This window comes from Salmo salar, chromosome 17 (genome assembly GCF_965601325.2).
Source record: "Salmo salar chromosome 17, fSalSal1, whole genome shotgun sequence".
NCBI lineage: Eukaryota > Metazoa > Chordata > Actinopteri > Salmoniformes > Salmonidae > Salmo > Salmo salar.
In genome coordinates this window covers 7,124,231-7,147,297 of record NC_138307.1, presented here as the reverse complement: position 1 = coordinate 7,147,297, position 23,067 = coordinate 7,124,231, and the positions used below count along the sequence as shown (strand labels likewise).

The following is a 23,067-nucleotide window of genomic DNA, read 5'->3' as shown; positions in this document are numbered from 1 at the left end:
AAATTCCATGAACAAAAATTGAAAGTATTTTTGTGGTGGTACAAGCATCTAGTGGAAGAAGTTTAGAAGTTTGTTACTGATGAAAATATGTTGCGGTAGTTGAAGAAGTAAACATTTTTTTAAGGTTGAGTAAGTTTTGTCCACAGATGTCCACAAATTTCCATTATATGTAAATAGTTTATGATTAGTGAATACTATAATGCAGTTATTCTGTTACATACTTCTCCCGATTAGCTGAAATCGCATTTTTTCAAAGCCATTTTAGCTGTCATGTTAGCTGTTCGGTCCGAACTAATTCACAAATTTGTGGCGCTATGCAGAAGTTGACTCCCTCCAGGCACATGTTGCTAGGCAACCCCCCTGCACTTGCCTGGGCAGGACTGCTCCCTCCATGGTTAAAGCCAGTGTTAGAAACGTGCTAACAAACATTTGTGCTGTGCAACTCAATAAATACTGCACTCTGAGTCATGATAGTGTTGCTAGACAAAGCAACTTTACTTTCACCTTTCAATTTTATAATCTACTATTGTTTTTTTATTCATTTTTATTACTTATTCTATAGTAAAAGTCAAACCTGGAACACAGGCTGTTGTCCCCGATGATTTGCTGCAGTGTTTCCATCAGGTCCTGGACAGTGGACTCCTCCCTGATGCCTGCATCCGGCCTGGGCATAGTGTGGTGTTGGGACTGCCAGGAATCACTAGGCACGTTGGCCATTGCATGGCTGTTGCTGAAGGCCTGGTCTTCCCAGGAGCACAACTCCTGAGGGTTGGGGGGCTCGCTGGAGGGCTCGCTGGGGCTGGTCTGCATGGATGAATGATTGAATGAATAAAATACTTTTCGTGTCAAGTCATCCTTAGCGACCCATCCTTACGGGACTATTTGTCTGTGTCCAAAATGGCAACCTATTCCCTACATAGTACACTAGAGACCTATTGTCCCTGGTCAAAATTAGTGCATAATATAGGGAATACGGTAAAACAGAGTAAATTGCTGTACCTGCATGTAGATGGCCTGGTCCTGCTTCAGCATGGAGCCCAGCAGGGAGTCGGGGTCCAGGGCCATTTCTTCGGCCATCTTCCTGATCTTAGGGCCCTTGCTCTGGGATGGAACGTCAGTTACGTCCAGAGAGGGGCCCATCTCGTAGAGAACAGCTTCCCCAGTGGTGAAGTTAAAGGGCAGCTGGAGTCTCCGCTGGCGAAGGTGCTCCTCACCCTCATTATTTCTTGAGGAATAAAAAGGAGAGTGCTAGAATAAAATAGAGTAGTAGAGTACGGTAGAGTACAGTAGAGTACAGTAGAGTGCAGTAGAGTACGGTAGAGTAGAGTAGAGTACGGTAGAGTACAGTAGAGTACGGTAGAGTAGAGTAGAGTACAGTAGAGTAGAGTATGGTAGAGTACAGTAGAGTATGATAGAGTAGAGCAGAGAACTGTACAGTAGAGTACGGTAGAGTACGGTACAGTAGAGTACGGTACAGTAGAGTACGGTACAGTAGAGTACGGTACAGTAGAGAATGGTACAGTAGAGTATGGTACAGTAGAGTACGGTACAGTAGAGTACGGTACAGTAGAGTACGGTAGAGTACAGTAGAGTACGGTAGAGTAGAGTACGGTAGAGTACAGTAGAGTAGAGTAGAGAACGGTACAGTAGAGTATGGTAGAGTACAGTAGAGTACAGTAGAGTACAGTAGAGTAGAGTACGGTAGAGTACAGTAGAGTAGAGTACGGTAGAGTACAGTAGAGTACGGCAGAGTAGAGTACGGTAGAGTACAGTAGAGTAGAGTAGAGTACGGTAGAGTACAGTAGAGTACGGTAGAGTAGAGTAGAGTACGGTAGAGTACAGTAGAGTACGGTAGAGTACAGTAGAGTACGGTAGAGTAGAGTACAGTAAAGTACGGTAGAGTAGAGTATGGTAGAGTACAGTAGAGTACGGTAGAGTACAGTAGAGTACGGCAGAGTAGAGTAGAGTACGGCAGAGTAGAGTACGGTAGAGTACAGTAGAGTACGGTAGAGTAGAGTACGGTAGAGTACAGTAGAGTACGGTAGAGTAGAGTACGGTAGAGTACAGTAGAGTACGGCAGAGTAGAGTACAGTAGAGTATGGTAGAGTACAGTAGAGTATGGTAGAGTAGAGTAGAGAACGGTAGAGTACAGTAGAGTACGGCAGAGTAGAGTACAGTAGAGTATGGTAGAGTACAGTAGAGTATGGTAGAGTAGAGTAGAGTACGGTAGAGTACGGTAGAGTACGCTAGAGTACGGTAGAGTAGAGTAGAGTAGAGTACGGTACAGTAGAGTACGGTAAAGTACAGTAGAGTATGGTAGAGTAGAGAACGGTACAGTAGAGTACAGTAGAGTACAGTAGAGTACGGTAGAGTAGAGTACAGTAGAGTACGGTAGAGTAGAGTACTGTAGAGTACGGTAGAGTAGAGTACGGTAGAGTACAGTAGAGTACGGTAGAGTACAGTAGAGTACGGTAGAGTACAGTAGAGTACGGTAGAGTAGAGTACAGTAAAGTACGGTAGAGTAGAGTATGGTAGAGTACAGTAGAGTACGGTAGAGTACAGTAGAGTACGGCAGAGTAGAGTAGAGTACGGCAGAGTAGAGTACGGTAGAGTACAGTAGAGTACGGTAGAGTAGAGTACGGTAGAGTACAGTAGAGTACGGTAGAGTAGAGTACGGTAGAGTACAGTAGAGTACGGCAGAGTAGAGTACAGTAGAGTATGGTAGAGTACAGTAGAGTATGGTAGAGTATAGTAGAGAACGGTAGAGTACAGTAGAGTACGGCAGAGTAGAGTACAGTAGAGTATGGTAGAGTACAGTAGAGTATGGTAGAGTAGAGTAGAGAACGGTAGAGTACGGTAGAGTACGGTAGAGTACGCTAGAGTACGGTAGAGTACGCTAGAGTACGGTAGAGTAGAGTAGAGTAGAGTACGGTACAGTAGAGTACGGTAAAGTACAGTAGAGTATGGTAGAGTAGAGAACGGTACAGTAGAGTACAGTAGAGTACAGTAGAGTACGGTAGAGTAGAGTACAGTAGAGTACGGTAGAGTAGAGTACTGTAGAGTACGGTAGAGTAGAGTAAGGTAGAGTAGAGACCGGAACAGTAGATTACGGTAGAGTACAGTAGAGTACGGTAGAGTAGAGTACGGTAGAGTACAGTAGAGTACGGTAGAGTAGAGTACGGTAGAGTATGGTAGAGTACAGTAGAGTACGGTAGAGTACAGTAGAGTATGGTAGAGTAGAGTACGGTAGAGTACAGTAGAGTACGGCAGAGTAGAGAACGGTACAGTAGAGTACGGTAGAGTACAGTAGAGTACGGTAGAGTAGAGTACGGTAGAGTACAGTAGAGTACGGTAGAGTAGAGTACGGTAGAGTATGGTAGAGTACAGTAGAGTACGGTAGAGTACAGTAGAGTATGGTAGAGTAGAGTACGGTAGAGTACAGCAGAGTACGGCAGAGTAGAGAACGGTACAGTAGAGTACGGAAGAGTACTACAGAGTACGGTAAAGTAGAGTACGGTAGAGTAGAGTAGAGTTTGGTAGAGTACAGTAGAGTACGGTAGAGTAGAGTAGAGCACGGTAGAGTACAGTAGAGTACGGTAGAGTACAGCGCAGAGTAATCTTAGATTGGATTGTCCAGATGATGACTCTACTCACGATAACGGTCTCTGTCTGACCATGATGAAGTCGGGCCTCCCTCCCTTGTAGATCAGTCTGGCATTAGCCTGAACCCAGATCCACACACCATTCTTGGCCAGGAGCCTAAACACAGTCAGACCAGTCTCCCCTGTCTTTATCACTAAGGAGGGAAACAGACACGAGGAAACTGTCAACAACAGGGTCGGGTACAGCAAATACAGAGAGCTCATTTGTTTTTGTTCATTTCATTCATTCACTGTTTAATCAATTTGTTAGTTCAGTTATTCATTCATTCATCCGTTCAATCATTCGTTAGTTAATTCAAACATTCAAAGAGGAAAGTTGTAATATTGATTTGGAAACGTGACAACGGCTTACTTCTGATATGGTTGTCGGCACAGTGCATCATGTCAGCAGCGTGAATGAACTGGTATCCAGAGCCTCTCATACACAACTCCAGCTCTGTGTATCCCAGAACCACCTTCCCTCTGACACACAATAACACACAGGGGGAATAACATTAGAAACGCTTGCTAATTATTCCGTTTTTTCTGTTCTCTACAGTTTGTGGTTACAATTCACAGTAATGTTCATGAAAAAGTCATTACAAATGCTTATAAATCATTTAGAAATGTATATAAATGTTATAACGCACACAAAGGAATAACGTTGTCTTTAAGTAAGATATAGACTACATGGCCATTAGTATGTGGTCACCTTCTTGTCAAACATTCCAAAATCATGGGCATTAATATAGAGTTGGTCCCCCCTTTGCTGCTATAACAGCATTCACTCTACTGGGAAGGCTTTCCACTAGATGTTGAAACATTGCTGTGTGGACTTGCTTCCAAGTAGCCTAGTGGTTAGAGCGTGGTTAGCGCACTCTAACCACTAGGCAGGGAGCCTTGGGCCAGTAACCGAAAGGTTGCTGGATCGAATCCCAGAGCTGACAAGGTAAAAATCTGTCGTTCTGCTCCTGAACAAGGCAGTTAACCCAGTGTTCCCCGGTAGGCCGTCATTGTAAATAATAATTTGTTCTTAAATGACTTGCCTAGTTAAATAAAGGTCTAAAATACATTTAAAATTCAGCCACAAGAGCATTAGTGAGGTCGGGCAGTGATATTGTGCGATTAGGCAGATTCATCCGTTGGACTGCCAGATGGTGAAACGTGGTCCATCACTCCAGAGAACGCATTTCCACTGCTCCAGAGTCCAATTGTGGCAAGCTTAGGCTTGTGTACGGCTGCTCGGACATGAAAACCCATTTCATGAAGCTCCCGATGAACAGTTATTGTGCTGACGTTGCTTCCAGAGGCAGTTTAAAACTCGGTAGTGAGTGTTGCAACCGAGGACAGACAATTTTTTTGCGGTCCGCGCTTCAGCACTAGGCGGTCCCGTTCTGTGAGCTTGTGTGACCTACCACTTCGCGGCTGATCCGTTGTTGCTCCTAGACGTTTCCACTTCACAATAACAGCACTTACAGTTGACTGGGGCAGAAATTTGACGAACTAACTTGTTGAAAGTCACTGAGCTCTTCAGTACGGGCCATTCTACTGCCAATGTTTGTCTATGGAGATTGCATGGCTGTGTGCTCAATTTTATACACTTGTCAGCAACGGGTGCGACTGAATTAGCTGAATCCACCAATTTGAAGGGATGTGCACATACTGTAGTGTACTTTAATAATAACATTGGATGGGAGTGTTACCGTGTATCAACATTCGTGGGGGTGAAGTCCAGCTTGTGTTTGGTCTGGAATATAAGTGTCTTGGTCCTGATCTCCAGGATAGAGGGGGTCTGGATGGGGGTAGCCACCAAGAACAGGGCCAGCTGGGGGTGGTCTATGGTACCATCATCTGACATCTTGTTCTGGCCATGGAGGTACTTCAGACGCCCATTGAAGTTCAGGGCCTGGAGTTGAAGACACAGGGAAATGAGGAGGAAAGGTAAGGGACTTCTCAATCTGTGTGATCACATGAGGATAAACAGAAATCCTCAATACAACTACACTGAGGTAAGTTTTATATATATATTGTATTGTTTTTGTTTTGCGTATATTGTCTCATTCTGTGGAGGTAAAAGTCGTATTTGAACCACTACTACAAAATTACTAATACAAAGTTCATCTGTGGACATTAGGCCTCTTGTCATGTGTGGTTGGACTGTTAGTTTACTGTACCAGGAAGCCAGAGGAGTTGTCCAGGAGACAGCGGAAGCGACAGACAAAGCTCCTCTCCAGGAAGGAAGAGTTCTCAGGGGGAATGTGCTGCGGGTCATAGCTCACTATGTTGCTGGTGATGTCACTGCTGTTGTTAGGCTGCAGGCCTACAGTACACACAGTTACATTACATTTATATATATTTTATATTTTAGTCATGTATTAGGCACTCTTATCCAGAGCAACTTACAAGAGCAATTAGGGTTAAGTGCCTTGCTCAAGGGCACCATTTTCATGAAGTTGGCTCTGGGATTCGAACCAGTGACCTTTCCGTTACTTGCCCAATGCTCTTAACAGCTAGGCTGCCTGTTTATTATCCTGTATACTAACTATACAATTTTTTTTTCAAGCAACCTCAAATCTTTCCACAAAGGTTGGCTTAGTCCTCGTGTCAAAGTCATTCCACGGAGGGACGAGTGTCTGCGGGTTTTCACTCCACCCTTGTACTTTACTGCTGAATTAAGGTCACTAATTAGTAAGGAACTCCCTTCACCTGGTAGTCTAGGTCTTAATTGAAAGGAAAAACCCAAAACCCGCAGAATGAGTTCGACACCCCTGGCTTAGGCAGTCGAAAACCAGGGTGAGTGCTAACATAGCAGACTAGAGTACTAGCATAGTGTATTACTCACTCTCTGTTGTCCCTGGCTCTGTATCAAACTGGTTGGGGTTAAGGGCGAAGTGGAGCTGACGTCTGAACAAGGCCCTGTCGTCTGTGTGGATCAACTCAAACACACTCTGGTGGACCACATCTGACTGTGGGAGACAGGACAAAGAGGGAGACAAGAGTGTAAAAGACGATATACAGTACAGTACAGACTAGAGAGGAATATATGAAGTGCATGAGATTCAGTCATTTCCAAATGTCTCCTGGGAATAGGAACTAACAGGTGCTGCCCCCTAGTGGTTTGGCAGCCCTAATACTCCACTTCATTCAATGTTTTGTGGGAAGGGGAAAGGAGTGGGATGGGCTGTGCATCTCTCATTAAAGAGCAAAGCTCACTAGGGTGCAGAGGCACAAACAACCCCCATATCCCAAGAGGACTCTCTGTGAGCGTGTGTGCATACGTGTGTGTTGTTGTTTGGAGCATGAGTCATCAACATATTCATTAGAATACACCTGCATTGTGCTTCTATATCTACATTGCTTGCTGTTTGGGGTTTTAGGCTGGGTTTCTGTACAGCACTTTGATATATCAGTTGATGTAAGAAGGGCTATATAAATACATTTAAAATTGATTTGATTACAGCCTCTCTCCTGCAGTGTGACGTCTGTCTTTAGGCAAGTGACTCGGCCGTGTGTGTGTGTGTGTGTGTGTGTGTGTGTGTGTGTGTGTGTGTGTGTGTGTGTGTGTGTGTGTGTGTGTGTGTGCGCACTGTAAGCAGGGGTGAATGTAGATTTCATTTCTTCTCAGTACGGGACGTCCTATGTGTGTACACGCTTATGGGCCTAATCATAGAATTTTGCCGGGACGCCGTACCAGACCGCTTTACGTTCACCCCTGGCTGTAAGTGTGTGTGTGTACTGTAGGTGTGTGTGTGTGTGTGTGTGTGTACTGTAAGTGTGTGTGTACTATAAGTGTGTGTATGGGTTAATGACCCGGGTTCATGCATCGTGTTGCAGAGAGCAAGCAGTGCTTCTGGGCCCAATGTCGTTCCGAGCACATGACTCATGTGTTTTCCCGTTCCCATCCATCCATGAATCGCTCCGCCGTGAAAAGAATGCTGGGAACGTAGGTCTGACAGAGAGAGCTGTGTGAGACGAGCGGTTTGATGCTCTCTCTCTTTTCCCTTAGGCTTCCTAAAACTCGTACTTGACCTCAGTCAAGGTCTCTCTCTGGGAATGATGTGTGTGTGTGTGCACGGAACGATCGTTTGGAGTTTGTTGGCCGGTGAACGTCTGACTTAAATAAATATATCCATTTAAATGTGGTCTGTATACATGTCTGTGATGGGAAGGAGAGCCAAGGGCATATCAATCTGAACTCCATGCACTTCTGCTTCCGATTATAGCCTTGCTACTTCAGTTATGACTGATATGCTTTGGGGATGACAGGCTTTTTGACAGATTAATGTTAAAGTTGAGGAGTCACATTAGAATGTTCAACAAGGTCAGCTGGCCAGCAAATTATTCAACTGTGACAATATTGACATTTGTCTTTAGTGTACATATGATGGCGTAATTAGCTAGTTAGTTGATATGGGCTGGCATGAGGTGACATGTACGATACCATTAGCTAGCTAGGGGATACGGCTGCTATGAGGTGACTTGAAAGGTACCTACATACTGTAGGGTCTTCATAACACCTGAATAACCGATACATAATACATTTATAAGCAGTATATGCATAATGTGGGTGCAGTGTGTGTCAGTCATCGTTGGTCAAAAGGTTCTATTTAACCTGGTGGAAGCCTAGGTAGTCCTGAACAGTAGGAGAGGAGTAGAACACGTATCCCTCCGCCGTGACCACCAACACGAAGCCGTTCAGGGCCTAGAGACACAGAGAGGCACAGTCAGACAAAAATAAGCACTATAAACTTACTATTTATGAACTTAATTGTATTATATTATTATGAAGTTAACATATGTTCATACTTCATATGTCAAACAAGACACACTTAGTTATTCGACATGACGATGGGCAAATAAACTTAAACTGAAAGAAATAAGAATGAATTCCATGACGTAGTGAATGATAAGGGGCAATAAAGGAGTCAAATTAAATTAGAGGAGGAATTCTGGTCAGCTGTTGAAGGAGGGAGAAGTAGCCATGGTGTGTGTGTGTGTGTGTGTGTGTGTGTGTGTGTGTGTGTGTGTGTGTGTGTGTGTGTGTGTGTGTGTGTGTGTGTGTGTGTGTGTGTGTGTGTGTGTGTGTGTGTGTGTGTGTGTGTGTGTGTGTGTTTGTTCAGGGTTGGGTAAACATCCCATGTAATTAGCCATTCCTTTGTTCAGGTGTTAAATGTGACAATACAACAGAGCAGGGGGAATATAGCTACTTGTCACGCACAGGATCCTGAACCTGAAACAATAGACCACCAGAGTGTGTGTGTGTGTGTGTGTGTGTGTGTGTGTGTGTGTGTGTGTGTGTGTGTGTGTGTGTGTGTGTGGGAGTGAGAGAGAGAGAGAGAGAGAGAGAGAGAGAGAGAGAGAGAGAAAGTGAGTGACAGGGTCTGCGAAAGGTCCTGCATTTTGGTATTACAATAAAGGGCCTGTCTGGATTTACTGGAAGCTGCTGCAAATTTTCAGCATTTAAAACACAGACATTAGCTAACAGGTTTAGGAATACAGGCCTAAGTATTTGTGTGTGTGTGCAGTGGTGGAAAAAGTACCCATTAGTTATAGTTGAGTAAAAGTAAAGATACCCTAATAGAAAATGACTCTACTTGAGTAAAAGTCTAAAAGTATTTGGTTTTAAATATCCTTAAGCATCAAAAGTACATGTAATTGCAAAACTATACGGATAACCATGGAAAACTCCAACATCATTGAGTTACTCTGGGGCTCCCGAGTGGCGCAGCGCTCTAAGGCACTGTGTCTCAGTGCAAGAGGTGTCACTACAGTCCCTGGGTCAAATCCAGGCTGTATCACACCTGGCCGTGATTGGGAGTCCCATCGAGCGGTGCACAATTGGCCCAGCGTCGTCCTGGTTTGGCCGGGGTAGGCTGTCATTGTAAATAAGAATTCGTTCTTAACTGACTTGCCTAGTTAAATGTAAAAACCTTCTTACAAACAAAGCATTTGTGTTTCAGTGAGTCCACCAGAGGCAGTAGGGATGACCAGGATGTTCTCTTGATAAGTGTGTGAATTGGACCATTTTCCTGTCCTGCTAAACATTCAAAATGTAACGAGTAAAAAGTACAATATTTTCTTTAGGAATGTAGTGAAGTAAAAGTTGTCTAAAAACAACTTAAGTAGTACTTTCAAGTATTTTTACTTAAGTACTTTACACCACTGTGTATTCATGATATATTCTCCCAGATAGCACTGAACAAGTTTTCTGCATGGTGAATCAGCTAGCCCCATTAATCTTTGTCTGGTGTATAGGCCTACACAAAAAAAAACCACAAAAAACAACACAATTGTGTCTCATAAAGAGCAGCGTTTGTTCTCTGTGTGGATTTACTGCAGTCACCAGGACAGCGACTGAGGAAGAAAGTTAAGATTAAACTACAAACTGCCCAGCATTACCAAACTATCAAGGCGGACAGTCAGTCATAAATCAGTCTAGCACCATCCTCCATTAGACCGGTCCCTACCGGAGAGAATAGTGCTGTGTGTGGTCCGTGTTGAGACCTCCCTGGAGATGGCGATGGTTATCTTTAGCAATAAAACGATCGCTAATGAGGACTAGCGTAGCCCTCACTGAGAAATGGGACAGCATGCTAACACTCCTAGCATTAGCCCCGGTAAGAAAAGGGAGGGCATTGCCCATGGGTAATGAAATGAGAGAGTCAAACTCAAGGATTTAGTCAGGAGGGGAGGGAATGTGGGTGTTTACTCCAAGAAAATGACTCTGTGTGTGTGCTCAGACAAGTGGTTGAATCTGCTTCTTTGTGTTCTTCCTTGTTGGCACCGAACATACATGTATGAGAGGCTACACGGAGGTTGTTGACAAATCAAAGAGTTTATAATCAAGCATATTTGTTCGAGACTGTACACAGGGCTTCTTTATCTATGGTATGCAGTATGCATGATATATAGGCTGACGACGTGAGACAGTAATCCCTAACCTAACTCTAGGTGAGGTGGAGGAGTTTCGGTCATGTCAAGACGTAAAACAAATAGCTTTTCGTATAACTGGAGGGGAAGGAGTGAGGTTGGTTTCTTTACATGTAGATGGGTATGAGAGGCATCATATAGTGTGTGTGTGAGCTGGGGGACAGGTTGGTGCTTGCCCTTCACGCCAGCTAAGCTTCCTCAGGTAAACCCCAGAGGGAGGAGAGAGAGAGAGAGAGAGAGAGAGAGAGGCCTCGGGCTGGGGGGAGAGACAGACAGACAGACAGACAGACAGACAGACAGACAGACAGACAGACAGACAGACAGACAGACAGACAGACAGACAGACAGACAGACAGACAGACAGACAGACAGACAGACAGACAGACAGACAGACAGACAGACAGACAGACAGACACTGTATACCTGGTGCAGGAGGTTTCCCTCGGAGAACGTGACCCCATCCACAGAGGTTGTGGTGACAGTGCTCTTCGCTAGAGTGATCTGTCCATTCCCTCCGAACCCCACCGCTCTCTCCACCCCCCAACCTGGACTGCCTTTCTTCATGGTCGCTGCGAAACAGAACAGAGAGAGAAACATAACTTCACACCGGCACGCAAACCTGAAAGCAATATGCGCCGGACATTGGGAGAAAGCAGCATGGAAGTCACTTCTCAAAGATTTTGTTGACATGCTCTCTGCTAACGTCTGTAGCTCTGAAACAGTTTTCTTCTTCTTCCAAGCCAACAGACTAAACTACAGCCCCTAAGACGGCTCTCCTTCCCTCTCTCCAACCCCTGCTGTTGTTGTTGTTGTTGTGTGTGGCTGTGTGTGTATATGTGTGTGTGTTTGTAAGTGTGTGTCTAGGCTTGTTTTACTATCATCGTTGGTACCGGAAATCCCCAAAAGTCACCACAAGGATAGTAAAGGATAGTAAAGGACAGACCCCACAAGGACAAAGGCTATTTTAAGGGTTTGGTTTAGGGTTAGAATTAGGTTAAGGGTTGGGTTTAGGGTTAGGGCTGAAAGTTGGAGTTAAGGTTAGGGTTAGGTTTAGGGGTTAGGAAAAATTGGATTTTGAATGTAAATGCATTTTGTGTCCCCACAAGGATAGTAAAACATATGGTGTGTGTGTGTCTGTGTGTGTGCACGTGCATGTGCTTGCTTGCATGTGTCTGTGTCAGCCAGGATTGGCTTGGGGCTCATTTGGGACTTAACTTTGACTCTAGACTTAACAGATGAGATTATAAAACCTCCCTCCAAATTTGTCTAACTCCGTTTTCTAACTTCCCTTGTTCCTTTGTTTTCATCCCCAGGAGAAGCCCGGACAGAGAGTGAGGCATATAGGGGACTAAGTGCGGTTGTGTACGTCATATGTTTCAACTGGAGAGTTGAGACATACTCCAGATGTCCACAGCCAGGCCTCTAATCTATGTTTGTGTCCCCTAAAAGCAAAGCTGCAGACACCAAGTATGTTTGCGAAAAAAACCAAAGCCAATTGTTCTCAGAAATGCCAGATGAGCTGTGACTATTTCTGTCCATTAGTCTAATATCTCAAAGGTGGTCTTCTTAAAATAGGTCAGAATCGAAATAGAGAGAGATAGGGAAGGAAAGAGAAAAGGGGAGAGAATGCGGGATAAGAGAGAGAGAGGAAGAGAGAAAGAGATGCAGAGAGAGAGAGATGCAGAGAGAGAGAGATGAGAGAGAGAGGCAGAGAGAGAGAGAGAGGCAGACAAAGAGTGACAGAGAAGGAGACAAACAAATGGAGGTGACAGACAGTGACAAATAGCTGTACATACTGGAGTTGGACACACTGGTGACTGACTCCCCCAGACTCCAGACTGCAGTCCAGACGGAACCCTAGGGCTCTGGTCTTTCCCGTCTGTAGCTCCAGACCAGAACAAGAGCCTCCTTGTTCCCACTCTCAGCCTCCCCTCGACCCTCATACCCGGCTGGACACAACACACCCACTGTGCTCAGCCACTTCTGATGAGCGCTGAAAGAGCCAGGGGCTTTCTCTTCCTTCACCACAGATCATAAATCAATAAAGCATGTTGTTCAGCCTGAATTACAGCTTGGACGGGCCTGGCTGGGCCTGGCTGGGCTGGCTGGGCCTGACTGGGCTGGTTGGGCCTGGCTGGACCTGTCAGAAGGCTTTATGGGGGCTGCTACACCAACACTAATTCTTTCAATCACAGAGATAAGTTACTCTCATAGTACTTTGCTATAAGTCTAGAAGTTTCCCAATTGGAATGTGAGTAAGAGAGCTAGCTAGAGAGAGCGGCTGCTGTACATTGGCTAGCCCAGAGCTAGCTAGAGAGAGTGGCTGCTGTACATTGGCTAGCCCAGAGCTAGCTAGAGAGAGTGGCTGCTGTACATTGGCAAGCCCCGAGCTAGCTAGAGAGAGTGGCTGCTGTACATTGGCAAGCCCAGAGCCAGCTAGAGAGAGTGGCTGCTGTACATTGCCAATCCCAGAGCTAGCTAGAGAGACCGGCTGCTGTACATTGGCTAGCCCAGAGCTAGCTAGAGAGAGCGGCTGCTGTACATTGCCAATCCCAGAGCTAGCTAGAGAGATGGCCTGCTGTACATTGGCTAGCCCAGAGCTAGCTAGAGAGATGGCCTGCTGTAGGCTACATTAGGCTAGCCTAACAACTCACACTGCTCTGTCATTCGCTACATACTTTAGTCGTCTGTGATGATGAGGGGAACGAGGGGTGTTGTACACAAGACAAAGTCAACAGTGATTGGATCGTCTAAAACCAGTCAGAGTATCAAAGCCAATGCTTTACCCACGTGTGTTCTGGCTTTGGCCCAACCCATACGTTTCTGGACCAATCACACGGCCCCGAATGTGTTCGCATTCTGTGAAGGGTCAAGGAGGTACTCAGATCCAGACTCATTGAGGAGAAGAAACGAATGTCTGTAGGCGTGAAAGGAGTCTGGGTAGCCAGGCAAACATTAGGCTATAGCACAGAGCTAACCCTGGCTCTGTGGTACGGCCTAAGAGTATGTGGCTGACTGCTATAGTCTACATTGGAATTAGCTAGAGCGTGTGGTTGCTGTACAGACTAGCCTGGAGCAAGCTCTGCCCCTGAGGTACGGTCGGCTGCAGGCTGGGTGGGGCGCCCAGTCATTTCCTGTGTTGTGAGCTACAGGCTGCAGCTAATGCTATTTCTGGATCCTCAGCCGTTATCAAGCCCTCTGTATCACAAGAAGAAAAATATAGAAAAAAGAGGGGGGGAGAAATCGAGCGAGAGAGAGAGAGAGAGAGAGAGAGAGAGAGAGAGAGAGAGAGAGAGAGAGAGAGAGAGAGAGAGAGAGAGAGAGAGAGAGAGAGAGAGAAAACAACAGTGTTTCATTCCAGCAACAAAACCCCAAAATACCTTTCCCACAGGACACAGATGTTGGGAGATAATTTTGGGGGAAATGCAAAGTCAAAGGCAAACCACTTAAAAGGATGATGGCCTATCGATATGGCCCAGTAAATTGTCGAGTACTTAACTATGTAGCATACATCAGGGTTGGGAAGGAGAGAGAGAGAGAGAAAAAGAAAGAGAGAGAGAGGGGCGGGAGAAAGAGAGAGAGCACCGTTTCAGGGTTTGGCAGACATGTACAGTATGCGGCTATGCGTTATGGTTACTTTCCCATGTTTGTTCCAGTAATGACTAAGGGAGGAAGAGAAGACAGTGTTTCTATTTGGGCTGACAATGAGGCCTTATGACTGGGTCATAACCGTGGCCCTATAGCTCAGCTGGTAGAGCGTGGCGCCTGCAGTTCCAGAATAGTGGGTTCAATTCCTGGGAGTACTGTATGTAAAATGTATGCATGCATGACTAAATCTCTTTGGATAAAAACGTCTGCTAAATGGCATATACATTAAATGATATGTGGACCAGGGAGACCGCTATTTAATTCAGCGAACCAACTAGAGAGAATATGGGCCAGGGTTCAGAGTCTCAGTGTCGGAGTGCTGATATAGGATAAATGTTTCCTCTTAGATCGTTAATGAATATGATTATATGGACAGGGAGGACCGAATTCTATAAAAACACTCTTACTCTGAGACGCTTTATGAATACGGGCCCAGGACCCCAGTATAGCAGTTGCCTGTCCCACGTAAAGGGAGCCAGCCCTGGCAGGACTAGATGTGTTGTGGTGCTGTTATCCTGCTGCTGTTACTGGAGCACAGAGACCAAACCAAAGCCTTGGAACAGTTCACAGGGCTTAACCAATCAACGAGCTTCGACTTCCCTATCAGAACATCTGTGGCCTGGTCTCTCGGTCTTTGGGGTTAACCTCGACACTGACGTGAAGCTCTGACTACACAGCAAAGGAATGACTGGAGGGCTGGCTCAGCCCGGTCCACACGCACACGCACGCACGCCAAACGAGGAAAACAGACCAGGCCGCAAAATTGCCACTTGGCCGGTCAGATAGCAGCAACAGCAATACCACATTCCTCTATTCTCTCCTGACTGACTGGCTGACTGTAGCCCTGAGAGCTGGAAATGGATGGGAGTCACCGAGTCTAAAAAGGAGAATGGTCTGTAGTGGTTTGGTCAGTGGAGGACCGTAAAGCGGAACTCTGCCCGGCCCGCGGAACTTAATCCATCAGGACTGAATTACCATCCTACTGCTGCCAGTGTATATTATGGAGAATAGCCTATGATTAGAGGCTTTGGAGTCATCTAGTTCCAGTTCCTCTTTCCTAATGATCGCCTGTCACTGACCATCGTACGCCTTCTATGTACTTTGATATGGACCTACGCTCATCATAATTTATCTTAATTTACTACAAAACAAAATATTCCATTGATATTTTCTTTGAATGTTTCCAACACTAGGGAAATGCCAACATATCCCTTCAAAACCACAAAGTTGGCACTCTCACATTCAAGCCATCGCTACTCAACCTAGTGGCGGAGAGAGAGTAAGACAGAGTACGCGCACACGCACACACACACACACACACACACACACACACACACACACACACACACACACACACACACACACACACACACACACACACACACACACACACACACACACACACACACACACACACACACACACATCAGGGCAAGCAGCCGGTCCGCTGTCCACGCTGGGCGGAGAGCACCAGTCTAGCCTCATCATTATTTTAGTATTAGAAGGTCAACCCACCAGTCAGTCTCCTGTAGGACCAAACAGAACCATAAAAGGTCTCTAATTTCAAGGTCAATCCAATCTACCCACCCACCACTATAACCTGATATTAGAGAGAGAGGCAGGGAGCCAAGGAGCTGGTCTGGGCACCTAAATGATGAGCATGGTATATATATCCTGACAGTAATGGGATATGTAGTCTAACCCATCAACAAGTAGCCTACCCCATCAACAAGGCGTCCAGAATAATCACATTACAGTGAGACAACACTCCGAGCACAAAGAGAGAGTTCGTATGGCACACTATTCCCTATAAAGAGCACTACTTTTGACCAGGGCTCATGGAGTTCTGGTCAAAAGTAGTACATTATATAAAAAATAAAGGGAACACTAAAATAACACATCCTAGATCTGAATGAATTAAATAATCTTATTAAATACTTTTATCTTTACATAGTTGAATGTGCTGACAACAAAATCACACAAAAATAATCAATGGAAATCCAATTTATCAACCCATGGAGGTCTGGATTTGGAGTCACACTCAAAATGAAAGTGGAAAACCACACTATAGGCTGATCCAACTTTGATGTAATGTGTGTGGCCTCCACGTGCCTGTATGACCTCCCTACAACGCCTGGGCATGCTCCTGATGAGGTGGCGGATGGTCTCCTGAGGGATCTCCTCCCAGACCTGGACTAAAGCATCGCCAACTCCTGGACAGTCTGTGGTGCAACGTGGCGTTGGTGGATGGAGCGAGACAGGATGTCCCAGATGTGCTCAATTGGATTCAGGTCTGGGGAACGGAAGGGCCAGTCCATAGCATCAATGCCTTCCTCTTGCAGGAACTGCTGACACACTCCAGCCACATGAGGTCTAGCATTGTCTTGCATTAGGAGGAACCCAGGGCCAACCGCACCAGCATATGGTCTCACAAGGGGTCTGAGGATCTCATCTCGGTACCTAATGGCAGTCAGGCTACCTCTGGCAAGCACATGGAGGGCTGTGCGGCCCCCCAAAGAAATGCCACCCCACACCATGACTGACCCACCGCCAAACCGGTCATGCTGGAGGATGTTCCAGGCAGCAGAACGTTCTCCACGGCGTCTCCAGACTGTCACGTCTGTCACATGTGCTCAGTGTGAACCTGCTTTCATCTGTGAAGAGCACAGGGCGCCAGTGGCGAATTTGCCAATCTTGGTGTTCTCTGGCAAATGCCAAACGTCCTGCACGGTGTTGGGCTGTAAGCACAACCCCCACCTGTGGACGTCGGGCCCTCATACCACCCTCATGGAGTCAGTTTCTGACCATTTGAGCAGACACATGCACATTTGTGGCCTGTTGTAGGTCATTTTACAGGGCTCTGTCAGTGCTCCTCCTTGCACAAAGGCGGAGGTAGCAGTCCTGCTGCTGGGTTGTTGCCCTCCTACGGCCTCCTCCACGTCTCCTGATGTACTGGCCTGTCTCCTGGTAGCGCCTCCATGCTCTGGACACTACGCTGACAGACACAGCAAACCTTCTTGCCACAGCTCGCATTGATGTGCCATCCTGGATGAGCTGCACTACCTGAGCCACTTGTGTGGGTTGTAGACTCCGTCTCATGCTACCACTAGAGTGAAAGCACCGCCAGCATTCAAAAGTGACCAAAACATCAGCCAGGAAGCATAGGAACTGAGAAGTGGTCTGTGGTTACCACCTGCAGAACCACTCCTTTATTGGGGGTGTCTTGCTAATTGCCTATAATTTCCACCTGTTGTCTATTCCATTTGCACAACAGCATGTGAAATTTATTGTCAATCAGTGTTGCTTCCTAAGTGGACAGTTTGATTTCACAGAAGTGTGATTGACTTGGAATTACATTGTGTTGTTTAAGTGTTCCCTTTATTTTTTTGAGCAGTATATATATATATAAGGAATTGGGTGCTATTTAGGACAGAGACAAACTCTCTTTCTTTGTTGTCTCACTGCAATGTCATCAGGCGGTGGAAGGACAATTCTGGATGGATGCCTTGATGACGTGCTTAGGCGACAGCAGTTTGTATGTGTGTATGTGTTTGTGTGGATGTGCATGCGCATGCGTGTGAATGACCAGGTTCGTGCCACCTGCCAAAAGGTTAAAGGGTAAAAGGCTGTGTGTGTGAATTATAATAAGCTTGCAGATGTTCAACCGGTATACAGAAGTGTCTCTGAAAGCATGCACATCTTATCACTACAGAGCAGGGCCTCTCTTGGACTGCTACACGAGAGATACAATAATGACACCCAAGATAAACGGCTTCCTGTCACACCGAAGAGGAAATGTTCAACCCCCAAACAGTCTACATGCACACACATATATAGTTGAAGTCGGAAGTTTACATACACCTTAGCCAAATACATTTATTTGTTCCTGACATTTAATACTAGTAAACATTCCCTGTCTTAGGTCAGTTAGATTCACCACTTTATTTTAATGAATGTGAAATGTCAGAATAATAGTAGAGAGAACGATTTATTTAAGCTTTTATTTCTTTCATCACATTCCCAGTGAGTCAGAAGTTTACATACACTCAATTAGTATTTGGTAGCATTGCCTTTAAATTGTTTAACTTGGGGCAAACATTTCAGGTAGCCTTCCACAAGCTTCCCACAATAAGTTGGGTGAATTTTGGCCCATTACTCCTGACAGAGCTGGTGAAACTGAGTCACGTTTTTGTAGGCCTCCTTGCTCGCACACGCTATTTCAGTTCTGCCCACAAATTGTCTATAGGGCTGTGGTCAGGGCATTGTGATGGCCACTCCAATACTTGTATTTATTTGACCTTCATTTAACTAGGCAAGTCAGTTAAAAACAAATTCTTATTTTCAATGACAGCCTAGGAACAGTGGGTTAACTGCACTGTTCAGGGGCAGAACAACAGATTTTTACATTGTCAGCTCGGGGATTCAATCTTGCAACCTTTCGGTTACTAGTCCAACGCTCTAACCACTAGGCTACCTGCCACCCCATACCTTGACTTTGTTGTCCTTAAGCCATTTTGCCACAACTTTGGAAATATGCTTGGGGTCATTGTCCATTTGGAAGACACATTTGCGACCAAGCTTTAACTTCCTGACTGATGTCTTGAGATGTTGCTTCAATATATCCACATAATTTTCCCTACTCATGATGCCATCTATTTTGTGAAGTGCACTAGTCCCTCCTGCAGCAAAACACACCCACAACATGATGCTGCCACCCCCGTGCTTCACGGTTGGGATGGTGTTCTTCAACTTACAAGCCTTTTTCCTCCAAACAACGATGGTCATTATGGCCAAACAATTCTATTTTTGTTTCATCAGACCAGAGGACATTTCTTCAAAAAGTACCATCTTTGTCCCCATGTGCAGTTGCAAACCGTAGTCTGGCTTTTTTATGGCGGTTTTGAAGCAGTGGCTTCTTCCTTGCTGTCGATACAGGACTCGTTTTACTGTGGATATAGATACTTTGTACCTGTTTCCTCCAGCATTTTCACAAAGTCCTTTGCTGTTGTTCTGGGATTGATTTGCACTTTTCGCACCAAAGTACGTTCAACTCTAGGAGACAGAATGCGTCTCCTTCCTGAGTGTTATGACAGCTGCGTGGTCCCATGGTGTTTATACTTGCGTACTATTGTTCGTACAGATGAGGTACCTTCAGGTGTTTGGAAATTGCTCCCAATGATGAACCAGACTTGTGGAGGTCTACAACGTTTTTTCTGAGGTCTTGGCTGATTTCTTTTGATTTTCCCATGATGTCAAGCAAAGAGGCACTGCGTTTGAAGGTAGGCCTTGAAATACATCCACAGCTACACCTCCAATTCAATCAAATGATGTCAATTAGCCTATCAGAAGCTTCTAAAGCCATGACATCATTTTCTGGAATTTTCCAAGCTGTTTAAAAGCACAGTCAACTTAGTGTATGTAAAGTTCTGACCCACTGGACATGTGATACAGTGAATTATAAGTGAAAAAATCTGTCTGTAAACAATTATTTGAAAAATGTGTCATGCACAAAGTAGATGTCCTAACCGACTTGCCAAAACTACAATTTGTTAACAACAAATTTGTGGAGTGGTTGAAAAACGAGTTTTAATGACTCCAACATAATGGTATGTAAACTTCCGACTTCAACTGTATATATACACATCCCCATACAAGCCACCTACAGTGCAGTTCAGCTGTGTTGTACTGTACCTCACTACCTCCCTCTTTTCCTCACCTTTCTCTCTCTCTACCTCAATCCCTCTTTCACCCCCTCTCTACCTCCCTCTTTACCACGCCTCTACCTCCTTCTTTCACTTCCTTCCCACTTTTACCTCCTTCCTTCCCTCCCTCCCTCCCTCCCTCCCTCGCTCCCTCCACCCCTGGTGTATAGAATAGGAACACACAACGACTGCCGAGTGACTAGCTCATCCCCCTTTGAATGGCTGATGTTTCCCAGCCATGGAGCCATGATTCATACTCTTTACACTAGAGGGGAGAGCGAGGGAGGAGGGAGCGAGGGAGGAGAGGGCGAGCGAGGGGAGGCGAAAGAGAGGGAGAGGAGAGAAAGCAGGAGGAGAGAGAGGGAAGAGAGAGGGGGTAATAGAGGGAGAAGAGAGACTGGGAGGAGATAAACGGAGAAAAGAGAGATGGGTAAGAGAGGGAGCGGGAGGTGGGAGAGAGGGTGGAAGAGAGAAAGAGAGGAGATCAGGATCAAGATAGAGCGAGCGAGAGAGGGGCAAAAAGAGAGGGAGAGAGAGAGAGGAGTGACAGTTTAAGACAGAGAGAGGGGCATACATTGAAATTGAAATTGAGAGAGAGAGGAGAGAGAGAGAGAGAGAGAGAGAGAGAGAGAGAGAGGAGAGAGAGAGAGAAAGAAAGAAGTCCAGCCTTCTCTATCTGTTCTTGCTCTTGTATGGCCGTCTAGTTAATGACCATCGCGTGCAGAGCGAGACCGCATCCTTGACAGCACCTGAACCCTATTAGCTAACAAACTGGACCACTTCCCAGTATTGTCTTTGCTCTCTTTTTTGTGTGTAAATGGTGTTTGGCACTAATGACTCCCACCCTCTTGCTGCCCTAAACATAAAGAACTTCATACATTTCATAGGTAAACAAATGTGTGATAGTGCCCCTAGCACTCACTGTGGGTGGACTACAATACCAAGACCAGTCGGGGGTAATGAGAGACCCACACAAAGGGTCCGCATCCTGTTAGTGACCCTTTCACTTAAACTGGAAGAAAATCGACAATACAACAACGTGATTGTTTTGCATGTCATTTTCGTAGCAGTTTAAGTGAAGTACTGTACACAACACGAGGCGGAGGATTGTGTACATGTGTATTGGTGTGTGCACGGTGTGAGGTTTTTAAAGCCCAGGGAGAGAGAGGAGAGCTCCAGTGTGTGGGATGTATAAACATGTAGTTCTAAATAACGACTTGCTCGTTTCTCAACTCTGGAGTTTTTTTTCTGAGCCGTGCCAAATAGTTGTAATTTCTCTCATGGCGCGCTATGTTGAACATGATTTACAGCAAAACACTGAAGATAGATTTTATGCACTCTCCAAATTCACATACATCATCGGACACTTTTTCTTCCCACCTTTTTCTCTGTTTGTGAGGCTGAGCTATGTTAGAGATTGTTGTTAACACGTGAAATAAAATGTAGGCTACGGCCGATTGATTTCCTCTGTGTCTAAGCTAAGCACACATTGGTTTGTACACTCTTCAGTTCCCGATCAACTTTCCTTCAAGTGATAAAGCAGTAACTGCAAAAGTCATTTCCAACAAAAAAACTCCAAAACAGTGCCAACGCGTTACTGAGTTAGAAAGAATGTTAGAATGATATACAGTAAGAAAAGTACACTGTATTAGTGTACTGTGTACTAGTAAGTGTAGTACTCTGTACTACAGGACGCTTTAGTAGGCTAGGCTTTGTGTTATGGGCATGTTGGGGCATGCTCAGTGGACCTCCTCTGTAATACTCGGTGCCTCCCGCACTTTCTCTCTGCTTCTCTCTGCCCCACGTCCTGACTCTCTACCCTCTGTGGCCAACCCAGAGCTGTTTTACATTTGCGCAGTACTTCGGATTTAGGGAGAAAGAAGGAAACAATGAACAAAAAAAACCACGAGGAGAACAAAGAGGAAGAGAAGAGGGGGAAGAAGGGAAGAAAGAAAGAGGGAATGTCTGTGGGGAAGTAGTAGTACCATGGGGACTCAACTGGACTGGTTCAGATTCTGATGCTGGAAAACCAGCCGACTTTGTTTCATCCATCCCACACTGCACTGTAGCACTACCTACTAATTAGAACCAGCTGGACAGGGGAAAGCAGCCAGCAAACCCCCAGTCAGTCCCGTAATAAAGCAAGAGACCCCATTCCTATCTCTCCCCCCCATCTCTCTCTACATCTCCCCCTTCTTGCCTTTAAAGTATAGAGGTAAAGCGATGGGGCCTCCTCAGCCGCTAGGGGTTCCCCTAGGCTCTATGCTAAGTCCTCTAGAGATTCTACTACAACTTCTCCTGGCGTCAAACGTTGTACATACAGTAGAGGAAATGAAACCATTTAAGCCCCCTGCACCCCTATAGTCCCCCACCCTCTCTCTCTCTCTCTCTCTCTCTCTCTCTCGCTCTCTCTCTCTCTCCATCTCCACAAACCCTCTGACCCTCCCCATACTTCGCCCGTCTCTCCCTAACTTCTCCCCCACACCCATTCACTGTTTTTTTTTGTTGCAGATTTTGAAACCTAAGAGCTGAATTGAACCATTGTTTTCCCTGCCTGCCTCGTCGTCTGGCCAGCCAGCACAACCTCATCCAGCCTCTCTCATTCCCTCTCTTATCTCTCTCTCTCTCTCTCTCTCTCTTTTTTGTTTAATGGCAGGTCGTAACTTGCAGAGCTCTGGAGGAGCACAGTGCTCTATCTATCTGTAGTTGGACACTCTCTCTTCAGCAGTGGCACAGACAGACCCCCTCGGTTCCCTTGTACAGAATAATACAGTACACAGACCCAGTCCACACAACTCGTTTGAAGAGTAACTTGGATTTTCTTTTAATCAACTGCCATTACCATACTTGTTCTCCCTAAACATGCCTTAACATATTGTACCTACAGAAAGATATTCTGACAAGGTATCTATGCGTTTGTTTACATCTTGATAAAGGTCCCACAGTTGCCCCCAGGTAAGTGCAAAAGCTACTTAGCTTCCTCTGACTCCATGCAGTCTACCAACGCAGGATAATCTCAACGTTACGTACTCTCAATATTAGCTGTTCTAATACCCGATGAGCTATTCCGCAGAATAAAACGGACACTCTAGACGCCACACGCAAGTTACCCTTTTTTGGGCTTTCCATTACACAGTTTGGTGAAA

At 45.6% G+C, this 23,067-nt stretch overlaps 1 protein-coding gene across 1 annotated transcript in view; it reads right to left on the bottom strand.

Moving 5' to 3' along the window:
• ahr2 (aryl hydrocarbon receptor 2) overlaps positions 1–23,067 on the bottom strand; it is a 75,003-nt gene that overhangs the window by 4,411 nt on the left and 47,525 nt on the right. The window contains 9 exon segments of the mRNA NM_001123565.1: positions 575–804; positions 1,000–1,225; positions 3,655–3,796; positions 4,015–4,124; positions 5,345–5,547; positions 5,816–5,961; positions 6,484–6,607; positions 8,254–8,343; positions 10,995–11,140. Coding sequence (NP_001117037.1) covers positions 575–804; positions 1,000–1,225; positions 3,655–3,796; positions 4,015–4,124; positions 5,345–5,547; positions 5,816–5,961; positions 6,484–6,607; positions 8,254–8,343; positions 10,995–11,140 — 1,417 coding nt within the window.